The 24,229-nt window shown below is 40.4% G+C and overlaps 1 protein-coding gene across 2 annotated transcripts in view; it reads right to left on the bottom strand.

The window, feature by feature from the left end:
• Positions 1-1,034: 1,034 nt before the first annotated feature.
• LOC122549398 (junctophilin-1-like) overlaps positions 1,035-24,229 on the bottom strand; it is a 118,261-nt gene continuing 95,066 nt past the window's right edge. The window contains exons 4-6 of one of the 2 annotated variants that reach the window (XM_043689157.1): positions 9,175-9,821; positions 3,169-3,264; positions 1,035-3,005 (exon numbers count right to left, since the gene is read on the bottom strand). In XM_043689157.1, coding sequence (XP_043545092.1) covers positions 3,184-3,264; positions 9,175-9,821 — 728 coding nt within the window. In that variant the 3' untranslated portion in view covers positions 1,035-3,005; positions 3,169-3,183. The remainder of the gene's footprint in view (positions 3,006-3,168; positions 3,265-9,174; positions 9,822-24,229) is intronic. The other variant, XM_043689158.1, reaches the window with a different exon arrangement.

The following is a 24,229-nucleotide window of genomic DNA, read 5'->3' as shown; positions in this document are numbered from 1 at the left end:
AGTTTTGGAGGTCAGTCATATCAGCTCCTGGACATCTCTGCAGGAGTTGGGCTGACAAGTGGCAAGTAACATTCACACCACACAAATGCCAGACTATGATCATATCAATAAGAGACAATCTAATCAACGCCCCTGAACATTAATTGGTGTTATCATCACTGAATTCCCCACTATCAACATCCTGGGGTTATCATTGACTAGAAACTCAACTGGACTCACCACATAAACACAGTCGTGACAAAAGCAGGTCAGAAGCCATGAATACTGCGGCGAGTAACTCACCTCCTGACTCCTCAAAGCCTGTCCACTATCCACAAGGCACAAGTCAGGAGTGTGATGGATTACTCCCCACTTGTCTAGTTGAGTGAAGCCCCAACACTTGACATCATCCAGGACAAAGCAGCCCACTTCACTGGCACTACATCCACAATTGTCCATCCCTCCACCACCAACATTCAGTCGCAGCACTGCATCAATTTACCATAGATCCTCAGACAGCACCTTCCAAACCCATGACCACTTCCATTTAGAAGGACAAGGGCAGCAAATATATGGGAACACCACCACCTTCAAGCGCCCCTCCAATCACATCTTGACTTGGAAATATATTGCTGTTCCTTCACTGTTGCTGGGTCAAACTCCTGGAAGTCCCTCTCTGATGGCATTGTGGGTCAACCCACAGCAGGTGGACTGCAGTGATTCAACAAAGCAGCTCACCGCCACCTACTCAAGGGCAACTGCGGATGGGCAATAAATGCTGGCCAGCCAGAGACGCCAACATCCCAAACATGAACTTTTTAGAAAATTGGTACTTATACTGGACTATCAAATTAGTGCTTTCGATCCCCATCTTTACTTAAGAAATGCAAATATTCAATGTTTTTTAAAAAAACATTATCTGAAAGTAATCTCTTTCACCAAAGTATTCCTCTGCAAAATTGATCAAAATATCCTTAAAAATATAACAGCAATAAAGGAGCTACCTGAGTACCATGTAGCTGGCATACAGATAACCAGTACACACGCAGCATGACTGTAGGAACAAATAATAGTTTTATTCTCAAGCAATTACAGTCAAGAAAACTGTACAGAACAAATAAAATATTTTAAGTTTACAAAGAACAGAATTAAATAATTCTGTCTTAAAACACCAAAAAAGGACAAAGTATTAGAATATATAACAATTTATTGACAACTGTCAAGTGTTATCCACTTGAAGCATCATTAGATAAATATAAAGCAGTATATAGCATGTCATTTATTAAAAAAAAAGAAAAAGGGTTCATGCTAAAATAGAGTTGTGTACAATTAGAAAAAACCCAACAGTTTCTGGCTCATGCTCCTTAGAAAAGCTCATGATTTTAATATATAAGTAAATCCTTTTCTTAAATTAAATTACTAAAATGAACTTCATTTCCAAAAAAAACATTCCCAACTACTCTTGATTTTTGTGCCAGACAAAAAGGTTTACATAAGCTTTTATTACATTTGCACTGACCCAAACACATATTGTGTTAATTTCCAATTAAATCACAGTCAGATTTGCTGTACATTGGCAACAATTTGTCTTTCATTCTCTTTATTTCATCTTTTTGATTTTTCTCCTTCACACTTTGTACTGGATTCAGAAAATACCTCTGCAGCAAAACACCATCTATTACTGACCTGAAATCACACTGATTTCAGATAATGAATTATGTAGCATCTATACATTCCACAAACCGCCAACTTCCATGTTGCAAATTTAATTTGGGTATCGATGACAAAGTTCTGCAATAAAACCATGCAAACTAACATACAGTTTACATTTAAATTCAGTACTCATGGAATACGAAATCATTCTTCAACACATATATATAATTTATTTTAAGTTATTCAGCCCTTGCATTTTTATGATTAAAATAAATCTAGAGTATTCATCTAAAATTACTCACACCAAATACTCAACCCTTTGAAATAAACATGCCAACACAATAACATGAAATGTAATACAAGGTAATGGTACAGAAATAATCTTTAACTACATTAATTAGTGTCATTTAAAATGATTAAGACACAAAGATTCAACCAGCATTCCAAGAAAAAAAATATGTTTGAGGTAAACATTATAATTTCTGAAGACTTATAAAGGCATCAGTTCTGTTAACATTAAAATTACAATGCTCTACCTGAATGTACAATAAAATTTACTTCACTTTGGAAAAGAAAATCTACATGCAAAACAAATTCCTTCCTTAACTGGTGGTTTCTCAGTGTTGACATATATGATAATTTGGGTTACTGGTCACCAGCATTTCAGTAATCACATAAACTGAATGTAGGCTCCTCATTTGATCACTGAATGCAAAGGAAACCAATTCAGATTGATCTTAGTAAATGCTGTAAATGTTGGACAGAAAAGTTTAATCTGTGACAAAAAAATCATAATTTTCATGCATAAAGTGTGTGAACATTTTCAAAATAATCTCCCAGAACATTGTACACGATGTTAGGAGCAGCCAGTAATGGAATAAGACTGGTTGAGTGATGCTGCTAATGTACGTCTAATGCGATAGGAGAGACGACTGGAAATTGCATCCACAGCACAGAATCGTCCAACCACATTCCTCTGGCAGCGGTTCCCTTCTCCCAACTAAACGTTGAGACAGTAAAAAAGTAAGGCAGCTGTTAATGTCCATCAACAAAAGTGCAGTCTGTACATTTCCAGTTAAGTCACACTCCACTAGAGCAGATGGAGCAGCCATGCACTTCAGTGGTTAGGCTGGTTCAGCAGATATTTTCCAACGACGTGGCCACTTGCTTCAGTTTTCAGAGGATCCAGAGCCGCAAATCATCACCGGGGCCCACATCAGCCCCTGACTTAATTTCCATGTCTCATCTTTCCTGAGTCCCACTCCAATTCCAAGACTCTTTCCCTGTATCTCAGCAGGTCTGGTGTCAATAATAAGGCTGATGGCACAACTGGACAGAACTGTGGGCTAATACCCTTAGTTTTCATGACTTCACTGAAGGGTCAAAACAGTTAGATTATTAAATAACTATGTTCCATCACATTCAGGCCTAGCTAAAGTTAGACAAGAGAAAACAAACAGTTTACTGGCTGATAAGAGATACTGTAAATGAAAAATTTCTAGTACCAATCTTTGACAAAGAAAATTAAATTCTTACCTTGGCAAATTCTTGTCAAGTTAGAAAATGGACAAAAAGAATAGCTAACCCAATATTCAACAGCATCACCAGGATGACCAAGATGGTATTTGGACTCTGTAATTTTTGTAAAAAGGGATATTATTAATGGGAATGATACAAGTTATATTAATGTTGCAATTTAAAAACAAAAATAAAACATCCACCAATTTTCACTCCAAAGAGCTTTTACTCAAATTAGCAGTGAATTATTAAAAAATTAAAACTATTCAAGGTGCTATAATTATTCAACATGAATTTTTATGAGACCTTAATAACGTATTTGAATACGCAAGGACTACAAATAGAATGTAGTTCAATATTGTATGATGAGAGACATTTAGACTAAGGCTGGAAATTAACTCCCATTTGATAAAAGTAGAACACATTTAAAGAGCTGGTTGGTCTCCGCTAACTGGAAATAATGGCTAATGAGACAAGACTTGTGTGGAGACTTTAGCCAAATACATTTTAAACCAAGTAACTTTTACACCATATTTTGATTTACTTGTCATAGTCCTTAGAATATCTGTGCCTTTTTAAAAACATATAATTCCAATATACAGGAATAGTCAACCGATGTGCCTCTTCATTATTTACAGAATAGGGACTTTTTAACATTCATATGTGGCACTTGGATGTCGCTGGCTGGCCAGCATTGATAGCCCATCCCTATTTGCACTTGAGAAGATGGTGGTGAGCTGCCTTCTTGAATCACTGCAGTCCACTTGCTGTGGGTTGACCCACAATGCCACTAGGGAGGGAAATCCAGGGTTTTGACACAATGACTGTGAAGGGATGGCGGTATATTTCCAAGTCAGGGTGGTGAGTGGCTAGGAAGGGAACTTGCATGGGGTGGTGTTCCCAAGTACCTGCCGCCCTTGTCCTTCTAGATGGAAGTGGTTGTGGGTTTGGAAGGTGCTATCTAAGGATCTTTGGTGAATTTCTACATGGTACTCCTCTCAGTGAAGATGGCGAGAAGGACAAACAATTAGGTGGGTTTGCTCTCAAGAGATACTCACCTCCTGCCTGCAACCTCAGCAATTAGGTTCTGTATGAGAAAGATCATGAGAAAGACCTTCTCAACTTCCACCAATTCAGACCTCTAATCAGGTAAGAAAAGAGAATGGGGAAACCAGGGTGATTTTTGTTTTCTGACGGTAGGTCAATAAGGTCAACGGCACAGAGGTTCGGTACTAGCAATGGCACATGGGGCAAAGGGCTGGGGCGGGTGGCATGTGAGGGAGCTAGTGATGGGGACATCTGCCAACGTAAGATAAATAGGGGCCTAAAGGACAGTGTCAGAACTGTTCAAATCGCTGTCCGTCTCGGAGCGAAGGCTGACAAGTCCTTATCGGCCTCTGAACTCATCCACAACATTTCAAGTACGGCTGCAGAGACTGCCCTCAGATAATATTCTTCAGGAACCATCAAATAAGATGCAGAAGTAGGCCATTTGGCCCATCAAGCCTGGCCCACCATTCAATACGATCATGACCAATCTATGTTCTGAATTGCACATTCCCACCCACCCCCTTTGATAACCTTTGAATTCCTCACCTAACAAGAATCTATCCAGCTCCAACTTAAAAATATCCTCTGATACTGCCTGCACTGACCTCTGAAGGTTGCACAACACGCAGAAAAAAAGTCCCCTTTTGTCTCTGTCCTAAAGGGTTGATTCTTAATCTTTAAACATGTCTACCCACTTGGGCTCAGCCACAAGAGGGAACATCCTTCCCACGTCCACCTTGTCAAGATCTTTCAGGATCTCATACATTTTCAATCAAGATCACCTCTTGTTATTTCTAAACTCCAGTGAAAACAAGCCCAGTCTGTTCAAGCTATCCACACAAAACAATTTGCGCATTCCATCAATCTTAGTAAACCTCCTTTAAACTGCCTTCAATATAATTATGTCTTTCCTTAAATCAGGAGAATAATGTTGCACATGACATTTAAGCTTGGGTTTCACCAACATCCTGCACAGCTAAAACATCACAGAATTGCCACGGCATAAAAGAAGTCTATTCAGTCCATCGTACCTGCCCCAGTTCGAATTCATAGTGCCCACTTCTGGCCTTTTCTTTAAAATCCCTGCACACCATTTCCATCCAAACATCCTTAATTAGAAATAGGTTTGATAACATCCTTTCTATCATGTTCAATTCCATTTGTAACAAAAGTCTAACATCCCACCAGCATTCCAGATTGAGTGCTGTGAATTCATACTAATCTCTGGTGACTCATGCACTAGGGTCCTTCTGCACCTCATAATTCTGCAGCTATTCTCTAATTAGGTCAGACCCTGCTCTTTCATTCTTCCTATCTGCCAAAATGAACAAATTCACATTTTCCCACATTATACTCCATCTGCCAGACTCACTTAACCTGCCCAGATTGGTCTGCATCGCTGTAATGTCATCTTCACAACAAACTTTCCAACCAATTTTTGTGCCATCTGCAAATTTAGCCATCCTTCCTTCATCTAAGTCAATGATATAAATTGTAAAAAGTTGAGGGCCCACCCCACATCCCTGCGGAACTTTATTTGTCACACCCTGTCAATCTGAACCAATGTATACATCATCTCTGTTTTCTATTGTCCAGCCAATTGTCTGTCCATGCTAGTGTGTTGGCTCCTATATCAACAGGGGTTAGAGAAAGAAGGGTTAGCTGAGGTCACATGTTCACCTAGGTCCCACAGTACTGGAGGTCCCATAGTACAATACTGGACTCAAACATTCAATACAGAGTAATGGTCCTCATTACTTTGTAACCATCAATGTCTGCCAACTATGGGGCCATGATTTGGAGATGCTGGTGTTGGACTGGGGTGTACAAAGTTAAAAATCACACAAAATCAGGTTACAGTCCAACAGGTTTAATTGGAAGTACTAGCTTTCGGAGCGCTGCTCCTTCACAACCACCTGAGTGAATTTTTTTAACTATGAGACCAGTTCACTTTGCACTCCAAGATGGTTTCAACAGATAATGATGATGCACTCATCAATAAAGTGGAACCAATGTAAAAGTGAAATATTTACAAGTGAAATTTCATTGTGAAAATCACCTTTTGTGGCCTCAAATCTTATGTTACTAGCTATTGAGTAGGGCAAGGTAAGCTATGACCATGATGCAAAGCCTCATTGTTGACCAGGAGACCTTTTAATAGAATAAAAACAGAAATTGCTGGAAAAAGCTCAGCAGGTCTGGCAGCATCTGTGGAGAGAAATCAGGGCTAACATTTCGAGTCAAGTGACCCTTCCTCACTGAGAAAAGGACATTTGTCCCGAAACATTAACTCTGATTTCTCTCCACAGATGCTGCCAGACTTGCTGAGCTTTTTCCAGCAATTTCTGTTTTTGTTTCTGATTTACAGCATCTGCATTTCTTTTGGTTTTGATTTAGATTTTCTCAATAGGTTGCCTGTCGATGTAGTATTGTCAGCTTATGGTGTGTTTTATCAATGAGAAGCTTCGCTAGCTAAATTGCGTGTGTTTTGCACGCATACCACAAGGACATTGAATTTTAATGATAATCGTACGTGAAAAGGCAATGAGAGAGAAAGCAGATGTGTTGCAACGATTCTAGTCATGACATCAGGAACAGCAAGTAGTTTACACAGCCCAGACCATATTCTCTCCATTCAACCTAGTTAAGTTCCCTCAGGATCTTAAATAAAAACAAAATACTGCGGATGCCAGAAATCTGAAACAAAACAAAAAATACTGGAAGAACTCAGCAGATCTGAAAGCATCTGTGGGAGAGAGAAATGATATTTCGAGTCCAACATATTTCTTCTTTCAGGTATTTTAGTCAGGAATCATACCAGACTTGAAACTTGGGGTGGCACGGTGGCACAGTGGTTAGCACTGTTGCCTCACAGCGCCAGAGACCCGGGTTCAATTCCCGCCTCAGGTGACTGACTGTGTGGAGTTTGCACGTTCTCCCCGTGTCTGCGTGGGTTTCCTCCGGGTGCTCCGGTTTCCTCCCACAGTCCAAAGATGTGCAAGTCAGGTGAATTGGCCATGCTAAATTGCCCGTATGTTAGGTATAGGGGTAAATGTAGGGGTATGGGTGGGTTGTGCTTCGGCGGTTCGATGTGGACTTGTTGGGCCGAAGGGCCTGTTTCCACACTGTAATGTAATGTAATGTAATCTAATCTAATCTAATCTAGAAACGTTGACCCGGTTTCTCTTTCCACAGATGCTAGCAGACCTGCTGAGTTTCTCCTGCATTTTCTGTGCTTGTTCACCTCCAGATCTTCAATATGGCCACTTCAATAAAGTCACTCCTCATGTCAATGAGAAGAAGCACAAACTGTTTCACCTTTGCTCACAAAACAACCACCTCATTCCGGGAATCAGCCTAATGAATCTCCTCTGAACAACTTGCGATGCAGATAAATTGCTCCATATCTAAGGAGTTCAAAACTGAACACAGTACCCTACATAAGGTCTTAACAATGTTCCATAAGTTGTAGGAAGATTTATCCTACTTTTATACACCACCCTAGTTCAACAAAGGTCACTATTCCATTTACTCTCCTAATTACTTGCTTTACCTGCACACTAATTTCTAGTGATTTAAGAACATCCAGATCCCAACGTATCACAGAATTCTGCAGTTTATCCCTATTTAAAATACTTATTTTTTCTGCCGAAGTGGACAAACTCTCAATTTTCCATATTTTGCTCCCTTTGCCAAATTTTCACCTGTTTACTTACTCGATCACTGTTTACAGACTTTCCGTATCCTCTGCGCAATTTGTTTTCTATTTTCATATTGTCAGCAAATTTGGCTTCAAAACAGTTGGTCGCTTCGTCCAAGTCATTAATGTAGACCAGAAAAAAGTTCAGGCCCCAGCACTGATCCCTCAGACTCCACAAGGTACATTTTGATAACTTGGAAATGACTTGTTTGCCCACAGTCTGTTTCTTGTTCGTTAGCTGATCATCTATCCCTCTTAATATTTTATCCCTACTGTCATGAGCTCTTCTCTTGAGGCAATCACTGTGGCACCATTTAGAAATCAAAACACAATAGTGTACATCAATTGATTCCCCTTCATTCTTAATACATCTTCAAGGAATCATGGGATAGCAAGGGCAATTTTTCAATTTGGTCTGCTATAGATTAATTTTCTGGGATTTTGACTTTTTATTTTGCACATATACCATTATTTTAAAAATTACAATGTTTATAAACATGTATGTTTGTGCGGTTTTAACAGGCTGATTGGCCTTCTTCTGTATTGTAATAATTCAGTGATAGGTGCGTGCTATGTTATGAAGCACTTAAACATAGAAGCTTAGCTTCCCTGATAGTGTGGATCTCCCATGAGCTGTATAGGAGAGCCAGCAAGCAGCCATGCTGTCAACCAACAGTGAGCCCTCATCCATAACCAGTAGGAAAACACACTTCCGAATCCACCTACCTGTCCCAGGTCACAGTTACTTAATGGATTAAAATTAGTCAAATCTACTGCTATGATGGAAAAATATCAACAAACATTGCCTTTCCATGTAGCCTGCTTTCTCTGGTCGTGGAGCTAGAAGATTTGCAAGGAGAGCCCAGGAACCAGATGGATAGGTAGATGGAAGGATTGAGGATGGAGTGGCTGTGCACAAAATCTGTGGGACAAGGTCACTTGTTGCCCCATACAAGTGCTCTTAGGTAATGTGTTTGGTAATTTGGTTTTACCAAAATGTGCCAAAGCATATTTCATGTAGCTCTTGAGGGTTACCCTTTGCTTGTTTTACATTCCTGGAAATATTACTTGAAGTACTTGCAGGTTTAGAAGGTCTCTCTTCTCAGGTGAAGCCTCAAAGACATGAACAAAACTGATTGGTAATGTATGATATGCTTAGTTTATGCCAACTAACAGCAACTAGAGCAGGATTAACCTGATTAATCTTTCTATTTCTCCTTCCGTTGTACATCTCAGGGTGTGATGGAAAACTGTAATAACAAGTGGATACATACCGACTCCACAATTTCTTCGACTTCTTCCACACTAACATCACGCGATTGAGATTTCAATAGTTTCTTTGGTTCGGGTACAATAACAGAAAACTGTTTCTTCAATTTTGGCTCAGGTTTAATCTCCTTGACAGGTGACTTTGTAGGCATTGGCTTTGGCGGTGGAGGTAACCTCCCAAGCGCAATGGGTGAAGGATTCGACTCTTCCTCTGGCTCTTCTGGTGGCAGTTTTACGTCTGTGCGCACAAAGTAACTATGGTAAGCACTATGTAATTGTCCATTGCCAGCAGTTGTGACAGGGTAAACTGCTGACTTGGGCTGCTTCCACTCATTCCCTTGCTTTGTCATCATCTTGGCAGTACCTTTCGATGATGATCTATTCCCTGACGCTCCCAAAACATCCTTGTTAACGCTGCTGGAAGAGCCTTTATTCCAGGTGGTATTTGACGTCTTCTTGTATATTGGTGGTGATGGAGGTGGGGTTGGGCCAGGACTGTGTCCAGGAGTATGAGGTGGAGTTGTACCTTTCCTGTAGAAATGAGGACTGTTATTTGCTGAAGAAGATTTCTTCTCTTGTGGAGGTGGAGGGTCTTCCTTCTTTTCAGTGTATCCCATTGCCTCCGGCATTCTCTGTTTAATGTAATCCAGTCCTAGAAAAAGACAGAATTATTTGTGATGCAACAACAGAATTATTTGTGATGCAACAATAATTAGGAAAAGACTGACTGATAGAGGAGCAAGTGTCAAAGAAAGGAGTAAATATATTTCAACCTAATTAAAGAACGTGGAACAGACCTCTTTAACCATTTTCAGTTGTGAAAACAATCACTGTGATAGACAAAAGCAGAATTTGCTGAGAAAGCTCAGCAGGTCTGGCAGCATCTGTGAAGAAACATCAGAGTTAACGTTCTGAAGAAGGGTCATTACACCTGAAACATTAACTCTGATTTCTCTTCACAGGTGCTGCCAGACCTGCTGAGCTTTTCCAGCAACATCTGCTTTTGTTCCTGATTTACAGCATCCACAGTCTTTTCAGTTTCTAATCACTGTCATAAAATGGATAAAATCAGAAATCACACAACACCAGGGTTATAAGTCCCAACAGGTTTATTTGAAATCACAAACTTTTGGAGTGCTGCTCCTTGGTTACTTGACGAAGGAGCAGCGCTCTGAAAGCTTGTGATTTCAAATAACCTGTTGGGGACTATAGGCAAAAGTGGGTACTGCAGATGCTGGAGATCAGAGTCAAGATCAGAGTGGTACTGGAAAAGCACAGTAGGTCAGGCAACATCTGAGGAGCAGGAAAATCAACGTTTTCAGCAAAAACCCTTCATCAGGAATGAGGGAATGCTGCTTGACCTGCTGTGCTTTTCCGGCACCACTCTGATCTTGACTCTGTTGGGACTATAACCTGGTGTCATGTGATTTTTGACTTTGTTCGCCCCAGTCCAACATTGACACCTCCACACCATAAAATGGATAGTCAACAAAAACTTGCATTTGGAAAATGTTGTAACAAAATGTTGGAACAGCCAGTGGCTGTTATAATTTGGTGGATGGGGCAAGTTACCTTTTACATTTGGTTTCTAACAGACATATTGTTGGAGGTCACAGTCTCAAGCAATGATTTGCTCATGGGCTGCTCTTAGAATTTTGTCAAAAGGTAATAGTAGGCACCAGTTAACACTGACTGATGTCGCAATGCCGTCCTTTTTGAAATTGAGACAATTAAAAGTATTTTTGAAATGTATTCTTTTTTAAATGTTGAGTTGCAGAGAGTTCACCATTCTGTAGTTGAATGGCTACTTTGCTGATAAAAGTTTATCTTTCAGGACCCTTAGAGACAACAAAGCTTAGAAACATAATAGAGACAAAGAAAGGAAGTAAAATAGAAAGAGATGCCATTAAGTATTGAGAAATAAGGAGAAAATATAAGATAGTGAAGAAAAAGTAGTGAAGAGAAGAGGAAGACCAAATGCAACATGTGAAGATTGGGTTCAATAAAGAAAATGACATGCAAGGAAACTTTGAAAAGATGTACGTATTAAAGAAAATGGCTCCAGCTTACTATTGGGCAATAAAATGGAATGCACACAATCAAATACAGAATCAAAAGAGCCTGAAAATTTCATAGCAACACCATTTAATTCACGGCCTGAATTTTCTCCCTCTATTTTAAAGTATTACCTGTTCAACACAAATAGGGTAATACTAAGAATCATGGATTTTTTACAGCAGAGAAAAAGGCTACTCAGACTATCGTATCTGTACATAAAGAACTATCCAATTTACTCCTACATCTTTGGTTTACCCCCATAACCCTGTAAATTACTTCTCTTCAAGAACATTTCCAATTGCATTTCAAAAACTGCAATGGAATTTGATTCCACCATTTTTCTCATCATGCTTTCTGCATCTTAACCTGAAAGCAAAGATACTTCTCACTTCCTTTCTAGTCCTGTGTCAATTATTCCTGTTTCCACACTGTAAGTAATCTAATCTAATCTAATCAAACATTTCCAATTGCATTTCAAAAACTGCAATGGAATTTGATTCCACTATTTTTCTCATCATGCTTTCTGCATCTTAACCTGAAAGCAAAGATACTTCTCACTTCCTTTCTAGTCCTGTGTCAATTATTTTGTATCTCTGACCTCTGATTTGTCAGAGGAAGTGGTATCTCCCGACAGAATTAAAGTCTCTACTTATTTTGAATATCTCAATTAGTTATCCCCTTAAACCTTCTCTAATTCAAGAACAACAATCTTGGCTTGCCCAATCTCTTCACTTAACTGAACTGAACTCCCTCCATCTGAATGACTACTGTCAATCTACTCCCTACACTCTTGACATCCTTCCAATTACCCAGAATAGCATTCAATACTCCAGCTGAGACCTAACAAAGGCTTAAATGCTTACATAACTTCCATGTGTATTCAATGAATGGCCCTATTTACAAAGGCAAATATCCTACACATTTTCTTAACCACGTTATCAGATTGCCCAGTCAGCTTCAATGATTTGATGAACATGCACCCCACATTGCCCTGGTCTTGCCCCTTCTCAGAATAACACCATCAAGCTTATACTATTGCCCCACTCATTTGTATCAAAAAGTGTGGTGCTGGAAAAGCACAGCAGGTCAGGCAGCATCCGAGGAGCAGGAGAGTCAACGTTTCGGGCGTAAGCCCTTCACCAGGAATGATCTCCTGCTCCGTGGATGCTGCTTGACCAGCTGTGTTTTTTGACTCTGATCTCCAGCATCTGCAGTCCTCAATTTCTCCCACTCAATTGAATGTCAAGCAACTGTCTATTTTACCAAGATAGATCCTGGAATCTGTAAATATAATGTGTATCATTACTAAGTTTTGCACTGCCTAGTCTAACGCTAGGCTATCTAAACCTTAGAAAATGCTCAGATTGCTAATCTAGGGTGAAACCAAATGCTCTTCAATCCGAAGAACTTTCACCACCATTCCCTTCGCCCTATACTGAAGCCAATCTTAGCTAAAGTGACTGCTTTCTCTTAAATACAATCTGATACTATTTTATGAGTTAATCTGCCATGAGGAACTTCATCAAATACCTGAAAACCCATACATCTCTCTGGCTGTATTTCACACTGCCCATCCCCCCACAAATGGGTTTGAAGAGAGGAGGTGCGAACTAAACTCCAACATGCAGTCTTCCTGCCCCAACCTGCCTGATATTTTATCAAGGGCTTATCATACAATCACTACATAGCAGAAAGAGGCCATTCAGCCCATTGAGTCTGAACTGACCCTCTGAAGAGATTCCTGTCCAGACTCAGCCCCATCACCCTTACCTCGTAACCCCACATTTTCCATGGTCAATCCACCTAGCCTGCACATCCCTGGTCCCTATGGGGCAATTCAGCATGGCCAATCTACCTAACCTGAACATCTTTGGATTGTGGGAGGAAACTAGAGCACCCAGGGGAAACCCACATAGACACAGGGAGAACGCACAAACTCCACGCAGACAGCCACCCATGGGTAGAATTGAATCCAGGTCCTGGAGCTGTGAGGCAGCAGTGATAACCACTGAGCCACCGTGTTGCCCCATAAGGGTTGAGAGTGGTGTTGCTGAGATTAGACCTGCTGGTCACAAAGTAGGACTTTGTACTGAGACCTTATGTAAAGATTGCCATGCTCCCATCTCATGTTAAATCACGGTGGGCCAACTGTTGAGATTGTGGGCAGGCAGTTCCTAACCTTTCAGCTGGCATACCATAAAGTCCTCTCTCCTACTTCAGATTTGGTAGATTTGCCTTCAATAAATCCATGCAGGCTATCCTTTAGTATCCCATGTTTTGTTTAAATTAAAGTTAATTGGGTCATTGATAATAGTCCTAAATGTTCTCTCCACTTAGACTGACTGGCCTATAGGTACCAGAATAATTATTGAACAGGAGCACAGTGTTTACAATCCTCACTTCTCTATTGCCATTCCAATATCCAAAGGGATTGAAAGATTGCAGCCAGAGCTTATAATATCTCTATCTTGGAAAACTGGATGTGGCAAACTCCTTTCTATCTATTTCTGATCCTTCTCTAGATTTTTATTCCCTACTCCACTACTTTGACAATGCAAGACAGATGCACACCTTAATTCAGTACCTCAGTATTTGCCTGGGCTTTGAGAGGATTTTGTTTTTTTTGTCCCTAATCAACTATATTATTTAATTATCCTTTTTATAGAATCATAAAAGAATGTTAGGGCCCCTTTTATTTGATCTTTGTTTGTTCTTTCTCATATTCTCTGTTTACTCAGCATTTACCATCTTTCAATGTCCCTCTGCAATTCTCTGTATTCCATCTATTTGACCTTTTTACACCTCAGTCATGAGGAGGTTCCAAAGCAGAGAGTAGCCATGATCTGACAGGAGTCCCCAACAATAGAAAGTACCAGATGAGGGCTGCTGGTGATCAGGTCTGGAGAGGAGGACCTGGATGGGCTCATAGTTGACAAGTCAGGAGAAGGGTCGGGGGTGTACTCCAGTTTTGATTAGATTCCCTGCACTGTGGAAACAAGCCTTTTGGCCCAACCAGTCCACACCAACCCTCCGAAGAGTAACCCCCCAGACCCATTTCCCTCTGACGAATACACCTCACACTATGGACAATTTAGCACGGCCAATTCACCTGACCTGCACATCTTTGGACTGTGGGAGGAAACCGGAGCACCCGGAGGAAACCCACGCAGACACGGGGAGAACGTGCAAACTCCACACAGACAGTCATCCAAGGCTGGAATCGAACCTGGGACCCTGGTACTGTGAGGCAGCAGTGCTAACCACTGAGCCACTGTGCCACCCCAAATGCTGGAGGCACCTTTTTATCCCCCATCCGTGGCTAGGGCAGGCTTAACCCAGATTCGAACTTTATCTAAAAGATGATTACCAAAAGCATCTGAGACACTTCAAAACTTGAAATCTAAATAAAACTTCCACAGCCTTTATTATCTGAATAAATTGGTTCTGGAGGTGGGCTCGATTTCTTTGTATTTCTAGTCAATGGAGAAAAGGAATACAGACATTGGGTGACCAGGTAACATCACTGATACAGGTTACTGGATATCACATGAAAAGCATCTAGATTATTTACATAACACATCGAAAAATAGGTACAGAGATGTACTCCGACATGGATTTTAGCTGATTGCTTAATCAATGATTATGAATCTAGTTACCCGTCTTTCTTTCACCCTAACTATAATCAGTAATTATAACAGCTACAAATCCTCTCTAATCCTTCTTAAAAGCAAAAAAAAAAACTTAAGCATCTTTATGCCATCTGAAGCAGCACACACTTTGGAACGTTTCAGAGAATTACTATTAAGAAAACTACCTTATTGAGAAAATGAAATGTTTGTTTTCAAAATCCTATGGGAACAGTGAACATGATCTTATGTGGTGTACTTTTGCAACGAACAAAGCTTAGCAATGTCCACTTATAACTGAAGGTTATTTCAGAATGCTGTTCGCCTGTTGAACATTGATAATATTTAGAAGGAGATATCAGGTGACAGTGCAGCTACCAGATTCATTTCCCACTAGAGGTAGGTTCAGACAATGACGGAAAATATGAAAAAAGTGGTCAATTAATATTATTTTAGCAAACTAGTTAACTATGGCACATCCTGGGAAATTTCAGTTAGGCCTGGAGGCAGCAGAACATGATTTAGTTATTATGTGACATGAGGTGCAATCTTTCCCTCTCCTGAAGGTGGTGAAAAAGAAAATAAGTGAAAGTCTTCGTCCCCCAACAATTAATGCTGAGCAAGGAGGTCTTTTGGCAACTCTCATCTTGTTGGCAATTAAGACCCTTAAATGGTTAATTAATGGCTTGTATTGCATAAAACAAAGTACTTAAAGCTAGCATAGGGAAATAGGGCAAAAAATAGGGTTATGAATGTACAAAGTAGGCAATTCAGTCCCTCTTACTTCTTCCGTCTTTCAATAATTTCATCATTTATCTCATCATGACCTCAACTCCACATTTCCATCTACCCCGATCATCTTTGGGACACTGACAGAATATCAAGGCTGCTGTATTCAAAGTAAAGAATGGATTAATTCTAGAGCATTACTTACTCCTAACTTGTAAACCTAATATTTTTTAATGTCCTATATAAGTCTTAATATTTCTGAATAACACTTGAAACAAAAGTGCAAGGAACCTCTTGGCTAAGTTGGCGATTATCATGGAGTAAGATTGTGACCATTGTTATGGACCAGACCAAACCCCCTCAAAACACATTGTGCAAATAACCCAGATGCTAATTTTTTCTCATTTTAAAGGCAAACAGCAGATGTTGCATTCCAGATGCAATTCGACTGGTCAAATTATCACATTTAAAGAAAAACATACTTTATTCATACAATGTAGTTAAAATACATCAACAGAAAGAAGAAATTGGAATAACTTAAACACTATTGAAAAATTAACCAAATAATGGATTAGTTAATTACTAAACAGTAACTGTTCCAATATAGTAACATCCCATAAACAGACCATTGGCAAAGGCAAGTTCAGAAAAAATAGGTTGTCTCACAGGCAATTCTCCAGTCCAGAAGGTAAACCATCAAGAGTAAACTCACAGAGAGAGAGTAGCAGGGAGAGATGTACTGCAACTTCCAAACCCAGCTTTGAGTCCCCAGCAACCACTACTGAAATTCCTGGTTCTGTGGGAGCTTGACCCCACCCATTCAGGCTGCTTGTATTGTTCCAGCTTTTTTTAAAAAAAAGGCCTCACAAACTGTTAACACTAGTGGCTCTGAGTAGACTAATCGGCACCTCTGACTTAACCTTTCTTCATAAAAACCCTGGGACAAAATACATCTCTTCAAGCCACATTGTGAATAAAACTTAATCCTCTCCTGTTAAAAGGTGAACTGGTAATTAAAACACACAACAGAATGAGTATAAGGCACTGAATAAGTTTTGCACAACGGGGTAAAAATTCAGCTTCCGCTCTCTTGGCAAGTGACGGGAGAATAAATTCTGTAATCACTGTTTGATTTTTGTAGCCTTTAATTTTCATGTATGGAAATCAGCTGGGAGCATGCAATTTCAGGATATGTGCTTTCATGGAGGGCAGGAACAAAATTTCTATCTCCAGTTTCCTGAGGAAATTCATCAGAAAATATAGGCAAAGTCACAAAGATCTGATTGATTGTGACATATCATGAACAGCAGCCAGATACCGTACAGAAATACCAGTAAGAAAGATGCAATGCAGTAAAGCTACAAAATATTTGTTGGATATCCTCAAAATCTGTGAAGCACGAAAAGTAGGACATGTTACAGCACATATTATTAGGCTGTAAACAGGCTAAATGAAAGTCTCCTTAGCAAAAAGCTTTTAGAAAATAAACATCATTATAAAAAAATAGCTAAATTGTAATACAACAAAAGACAGCCAAAAACAGACTTCTGGAATTGAAAATCTAAAGGATAACTTTAATTGATTTGAAGGAATTCTAATATAATTGTATTTCAAAATGTAATTAACATTATTGTCGTGAGAAAATGAAACCATGACAACAGCTATTAAGTCTTGGCTCTGCTGCACATATTTTGAAAACAGGGCTGCTGTTAAAATTTATTTTAGCTCCATTTCAATATTCCTTCCAATGTGTAGTGTAGGACACACACACACACACACACTCTCTAGTGGGGGTAGTTTAAATTGAAAAACAATTCTTCTTTCTAAATTCCCACCAGTAATACAGCATTAATTTTGGGAATCAGGGTGGATTATGGTGGTAGTATTTGTTTCTGATAACTGACATGATGCTGTCAACCAACAGTTATAGTCACATCAAAACACAGTGCAGGCAGGTGATGTTCTACTGCCACTATGTCTAAGAATTATAACCGAACATGTAAATAATGAACTCTGGATGACTGAATACAGTGATACATTAGAGGTTATCTCATCATGTTGAAATGGGGTCACATCATTATAGTTGGATTGAAGGAAAGATACGCTGCATATGGCTGGAGGGTTACTTAGCCTGGAAGTGTTTGATGCCTGCTCTGGATGCCAAAGATGTCAAGATGGTGTACTTTAGGCACTGTTTTTTCATTTTGAAGTTACTTTTCGTCCAAACCGATGGGTTGGAATTTGACTGAGATATAATTAGACTGGAAACTTAATATTCTTTGGTACAAACAGTCATTATTAATACAGAACTTGAATACTGTTAATAAATCCATATTTTGTCAAACATTTTTTGTTTTCATGCATCAGGACAATTCACAAGAATACCAAAGTAAAAAGAAACAACATTTTAATACTGAATGGGAAGAGCACACTGGTTAGCAAGTGGACTCTGATTGATAGAGGTCTGTTCTGCCCTTGACAGGCGTACTTTTTGTGCATTGTCTTGATGAGTGCAAGATGGAAAGTTTTAACAATGTGTCTTTTGATTGCAATATTCAAATTCCTTAACATATTTTCAGGACAGATGGGGAGAGAAAGAATGGTTACAGGGTAGCATTTTTAGCAAAGAACACTGAAAAAATGCTAAACTGCGATTGTGTTAAGGCAGAACCCACACAATTGTTTTAAGTATTGTTACTCACAACTTTGTGATATGCCTCAATTTTGCCTGACCGTATTTATCTTTAACAGTAGCCAGGTGGCATTTGAAGATTTTGAAATGATGATCTATTAACCTGTCTATCCAGTTATTTTGGGAAATATCCCATCATTCCTCACTTAGCTTTAGTCCTTTTCAAGTCCAGCACCCTCATCATGGCCTGCTCATAATTCATTTTCAATTTTACACTGAACCTAATGGAACATGGCAAGCATAAACCATAGAATGCCAACATTGTGGAAGCAGACATTCAGCCCGAGTTCAGACTGACCCTCTGAAGAGCATCCCATCCAGATCCACTCCAGCCCGGTAACCCCGTTTCCCCCATGGCGCATCCACCTAGCCTGAACATCCCTGGATACTATTAAGCAATTCAGCATGGCTAATCCACCTAAACTGCATATGCTTGGACTGTGGAAGAAAACTGAAGGACCAGGAGGAAACCCACACAGACATAGGAGCTGTGCAAACTCCACACCGACAGTTGCCGAGGGTGGAATTGAACTGAGATTCCTGGTGCTACGAGGCAGCAGTGCTAACCACTGGGCCACTGTGCCGCCCAATTCTTACATCATCAATTGCCACACAGTACTAGCTGAACACTTCTACTTCTAACTCCATTGTTTAGTGGCCTGTGGGTAGTAACGTTAGTCATAATTAAACCAAACCATATCATTAAAATGTTTCAAACAAGCTTGTTGGAAAAAATGTAGTTGTCATGGCAGAAGGCAAAAAATATAGCAATATGCTGATAATGTTGGCTGAGAGACAGAAAACAATAAATTTTGTAAATGAATGTTGCTGAGGTGGGATTCTGGTGTACCAGAACAATTAGTGTCTAATGGTTAGGGAAACTAACAGCATTCTGGTACATGTTTTGTTGAATGTGCAAATGTGAATAGTTAAAGCACTAGAAAAGCCAACAATATTTGTAGTTTTACAAATAAGGATATCCAGGGCAAGGGTAATAAAGTAACACCAGATTTGTAAATAATAATTTTCACTGAACCATGTGCAGTTTTAGGTGCCCCACTACCTAAAAGAATGTTGAAGCCAAAGAGAAGTAGATTTACCAAGCTGATGTCCAGGACAGGAGATTACAGTTATGAGATGGAGGCGCAGTGTTGGACTGGGGTGGGCAAAGTCAGAAGTCACACGACACCAGGTTTATTGGAAATGACAAGCCTTCGGAGCACGGCTCCTTCATCACCCGATGAAGGGGCAGCGCTCCAAAAGCTTGAGATCTCAAATAAACGTGTTGGACTATAACCTGGTGTCATGTGACCTCTGACATAGTTATGAGGAGAGACTTGTTTCCACTGGAGCAGAGAAGGTTACAATAATTATAAAAACCTCTTCATAACGTTGTGGCAGAGTAAATGCTAAAACGATTATTTTCTTTGCTTGAAGAGTCAGTAGTGAGGGTGCTTCAAATTAAAAAGAGGCCCTGGTAGAACAACACAAGATCTTAGGACGAACTTTCTCACTCAGAGTGTGATGGGGAACATCGTGAATGCATTAATTAATTCAGTAAATATTTAAAGCAAAAGACGATAAAATGGGCAACTGGAGAAACAATGGGGATTGTGCTTGGATAACTTTGGCTTTGAGATCGTGAACGAGGTTAGTCAGCTGACTCCCTTATGTCATGCTATAGCTAGACAGCTGACCATTGACTCCCTGAATTAAATCATTTTGGTTTGATATGACTCCAGAAGACAAACTACTCACAATTTGGCAGAAATCAACCCCAAATTATTAATCACACTCAGAAGGTTCCAGAAAAAAAATCACATTGTACAGCATCTCATTAACCATACAAGATGAATGGAAGCCGTATTATTTGGGTAAAACACAGGGAGCTTTACTTTAATATCGAAGTGTCAAAATGAAGTTTTCTATTTAGTGGTACTGATGTTTCTTGCCTTGATAGATTTATATGATTTAATAATACCATTTGGTGTAAATTCTCATTAATGTTACTATTTCTAACATGAATCCATTATTACTGCAGTAATACTGTCAGAATTTGATGATGGCAAGATTCTATTAGCTCTCAGCAATGAGATTAATTAGGTACCAAAAACTGAGTTGAATTGAATTAAATTAACTTTATTGTCACTAAGTACAGCGAAAAGTTTATAAGTCGCCACTTACAGTGCATTTAGGTAAAGGTGCCTAGGTACACCTTTTTCAGTGACAAGATTAGTTACAGTGTAACCATGTTACCAACACAGAGCACCATCTTAGGTACAGAGTACCTAGATTCAATCCTTCGTTACAGAATGGAGAAAAGAAGTAAAAGTTACATAACAGCTGAACACAGTATGACCAGAAGTCAGGAAAACAAGCAGCAAAGGTCAAAGGATAAACATCACACGTTTGGAGTTTGAGCAACTTTTCCCTCTACAGGTAAAGAATATTTCTGTCCTGCGCAAAAAGCAATCTCCAATTGAAATCCTTAAGTATTTACACAGAGTATTCACTGAGAAATAAACTGATTGCAGTCACTGTTTGATTAGGTTAGATTTCCTACAGTGTGGAAGCAGGCCCTTCAGCCCAACCAGTCCACACTGACCCTCCGAAGAGTAACCCACCCAGAACCATTCCCCTCTGACTGATGCACCTAACACTATGGGCAATTTAGCATGGCCAATTCACCTGACTTACACATCTTTGGACTGTGGGAGGAAACCAACTAATATTACGAAATTAAAGATACAGTAAACATAACGCTAGAGTATTTTTGCTGAAGGTAGGATGGTAATAAACGTAGCGATCTTACCATCTTTATCAGCGCCAAACAGTGCATTTTATTGTGCTCTTCAGCTATGGAATCGGGAGATGGGTGGAGGGGTCACGGGATGTTACAACAGTTGGTGGGATGATGCCAAATGTAAATGTCTACCTGTATCTTCTATTGTTATGCTGATTTTTGGATAATGGAAATAGTCAGATCCATATAATCACATATAAGTAGGTACATGAAAACACTCACTCCCAATTTTAATGTCATAGAGATGTACAACATGGAAACAGACCTTTCCGTCCAACCCGTCCATGCCGACCAGATATCCCAACCCAATCTAGTCCCACCTGCCAGCACCCGGCCCATATCCCTCCAAACCCTTCCTTTTCATATACCCATCCAAATGCCTCTTAAATATTGCAATTGTACCAGCCTTCACCACTTCCTCTGGCAGCTCATTCCATACACGTACCACCCTCTGTGTGAAAACATTGCCCGAGGTCTCTTTTATATCTTTCCCCTCTCACCTAAACCTATGCCCTCTAGTTCTGGACTCCCCGACCCCAGGGAACAGACTTTTCTATTTACCCTATTCATGCCCCTCATAATTTTGTAAACCTCTATATGGTCACCCATCAGCCTCCGACGCTCCAGGGAAAACAGCCTCAGCCTGTTCAGCCTCTCCCTATAGCTTAAATCCTCCAACCCTGGTAACATCCTTGTAAACCTTTTCTGACCCCTTTCAAGTTTCAACCCTATTCATGCCCCTCATAATTTTGTAAACCTCTATATGGTCACCCATCAGCCTCCGACGCTCCAGGGAAAACAGCCTCAGCCTGTTCAGCCTCTCCCTATAGCGTAAATCCTCCAACCCTGGCAACATCCTTGTAAATCTTTTCTGAACCCTTTCAAGTTTCACAACATCTTTCCGATAGGAAGGAGACCAGAATTTTATGCAATATTCCAGTAGTGGCGTACCGGGAGGATTTTAATTGCTCAATTTTGAAGCAATTCTAAAAGCCCTGGCTCTTCAAATACCTACTTTGAGTTCATATACAGTTGAACCTGCTGCCTCCTCCTCATTTAAAAACATCCCAAATGAAGGGAACTTCCTTTTATGGGAAATAAGGGATTTTTGGTATGGCTTCCATTATAGAAAGGACAACAACTTTTCAAAACAACATGGTCTTTTATTCACAATGGGCTGAAACTTAACTTTATTTTTGGCAAAGTCCAAGTTGCACCCAGGTTTTGGAAGGAATTTCCACTATAAAGTAGTACCTTAAATTTGCCTCATTAACTTCTTATCTTGCATCTACGGAGTCCGCAACATCTGATTCTGGCTCCATCTTACTATGTGTTGTTCCTGGAACAACTCACCTTCTCAGCCAGAACTCACAGGCAGCCCTTGCGCCCACACCATTTGTGAAAGTCCGTTACGTACCTGGACAACACTGTCAGTCGGAGCTGTGCTGCATGCTTCCTGACACAGCAGACAGGGGAAAGCCTGCAACCCGCTTTGTGGGCAGAGTCCTGGACATTCTGCTGGATGGGGTGGTAGAGAGACAGGTCAATCTCTAACCCCAGGACCAGCAGTGGGGGGGCACAAAACCAGACCATACACGGCTGCTCTCAGGTTGCCTTGTGGGTCAGTGTGGTCTCTGCTGTCTGCAGGACTCCATTCTGCCACAATATTCTCTCTGATACCTTACACTCTATCTCTGCCACTGCACCCACTTCCCACAAGGCTCATGCCCTACCACTCTCACTATTGCCTGCAACATTTTCCCTCAGTCACAGTCAGTTACACAGTCCCTGACACCTCAAAACCTGTGCACCCTCTGTGCTGCCCACTCACTCACTCAAGACATCTCCTCACCTGCACCAAAAGTAAGAGTTGTGCCATCCACTTGCAGCCCCCTCATTTCCTGAGGAAAGCTGCCATCCAGTGGCGCAGAGATGGGTGGTGGACTGCCCGACATTCAGCACCTCACCCCTCATGTGGAACGTCCTGACTCCGACTGCCCTGAGTGGCTGACTGACTACAACCAAATCCCTGGTCTGGTGTCAGACTGCTCTCCACGTATTGTGCCAGGAACCCTGCACCCAAGGTTATCTCTCTTGATTTGACTGAGGACTGCTGACACCTATGGCAAGCTTCTTGGCTTTGTGTCTGCACTAAATGGCACAACACAGCAGTAGAAAAATGAGACTTGTATCTCTGGCCAATGAAGAGAAGCACAATAAGACAATACAGAGCAATTGCTAGGCAGGGACATGGAGAGTATCCAGGTAGGTCCAGAGTTAGTGAGCACCATAACTGCTAACAAAGAACCTGGAGATGCAGTCTGGTCCAGTCTATAAGCTGGGTGCTTGTCTCTGAGTGCACAGTGTCCTTGCTACAGTATGACATGACAGTTGTCAGTGCAGCCCAAGTGACAGTATTAAGAGCAGAAGCATTCTGTAAATGGACCAGAAATGGACCGCGAGGGTTCTTAGTGATTGGCACATATTGGATGCCAATGTCCGTGGATGTGGAATCCATGTGGCTGGTGCCCACGGAGCACACTCAGAGACGGAGGTTTTCCAGAGCTGAATTTGCCAGGTATCTGCTCTGCTTTCCATGTTGAGAGGGCAATTCATGTGTCTAAAACTCAGTAGTAGTGCAATAGCAAGGCTATCTTCACAAAACTAATAAAGTATGTCTGAATTTTAAACAGATTAAAAAAAAGAGATATGTCTTTTATAAGCAAACATAACATGCTTCTTTGTTTCAAAGTGTTTCTAAAGCAACTTCTGAAAAATTAACATTTGAATGAAATTTATTTTCTAAACATAATATTACTCTCATTAGTACATCATATTGTCCAGGTTCTGAACTAGGAACTCAAAAGTTACACATCATGTTAGATCTAACCTTTGCGTTGGATTGCTTTAAAATCTCAATTAGTTTACAAATGACCTATGGAAAAGGGAATCTTAATTAGTATCATAGAATCCTTACGGTGTGGAAGAGCACGCCACCCCATCCCTGCATTTCTCATGGCTAATCCACTTAGCCTGCACATCCCTGAATGCTATGGGTAATTTACCATGGCCAATCCACCTAACCTGCACACACTTGCATTGTGGGAGGAAACCCACACAGACATGGGTAGAATGTGCAAACTCCACACAGT

The sequence above is a fragment of the Chiloscyllium plagiosum genome, chromosome 4, assembly GCF_004010195.1.
Source record: "Chiloscyllium plagiosum isolate BGI_BamShark_2017 chromosome 4, ASM401019v2, whole genome shotgun sequence".
Lineage (NCBI taxonomy): Eukaryota > Metazoa > Chordata > Chondrichthyes > Orectolobiformes > Hemiscylliidae > Chiloscyllium > Chiloscyllium plagiosum.
This window is presented reverse-complemented; position numbering and strand designations above follow the sequence as displayed.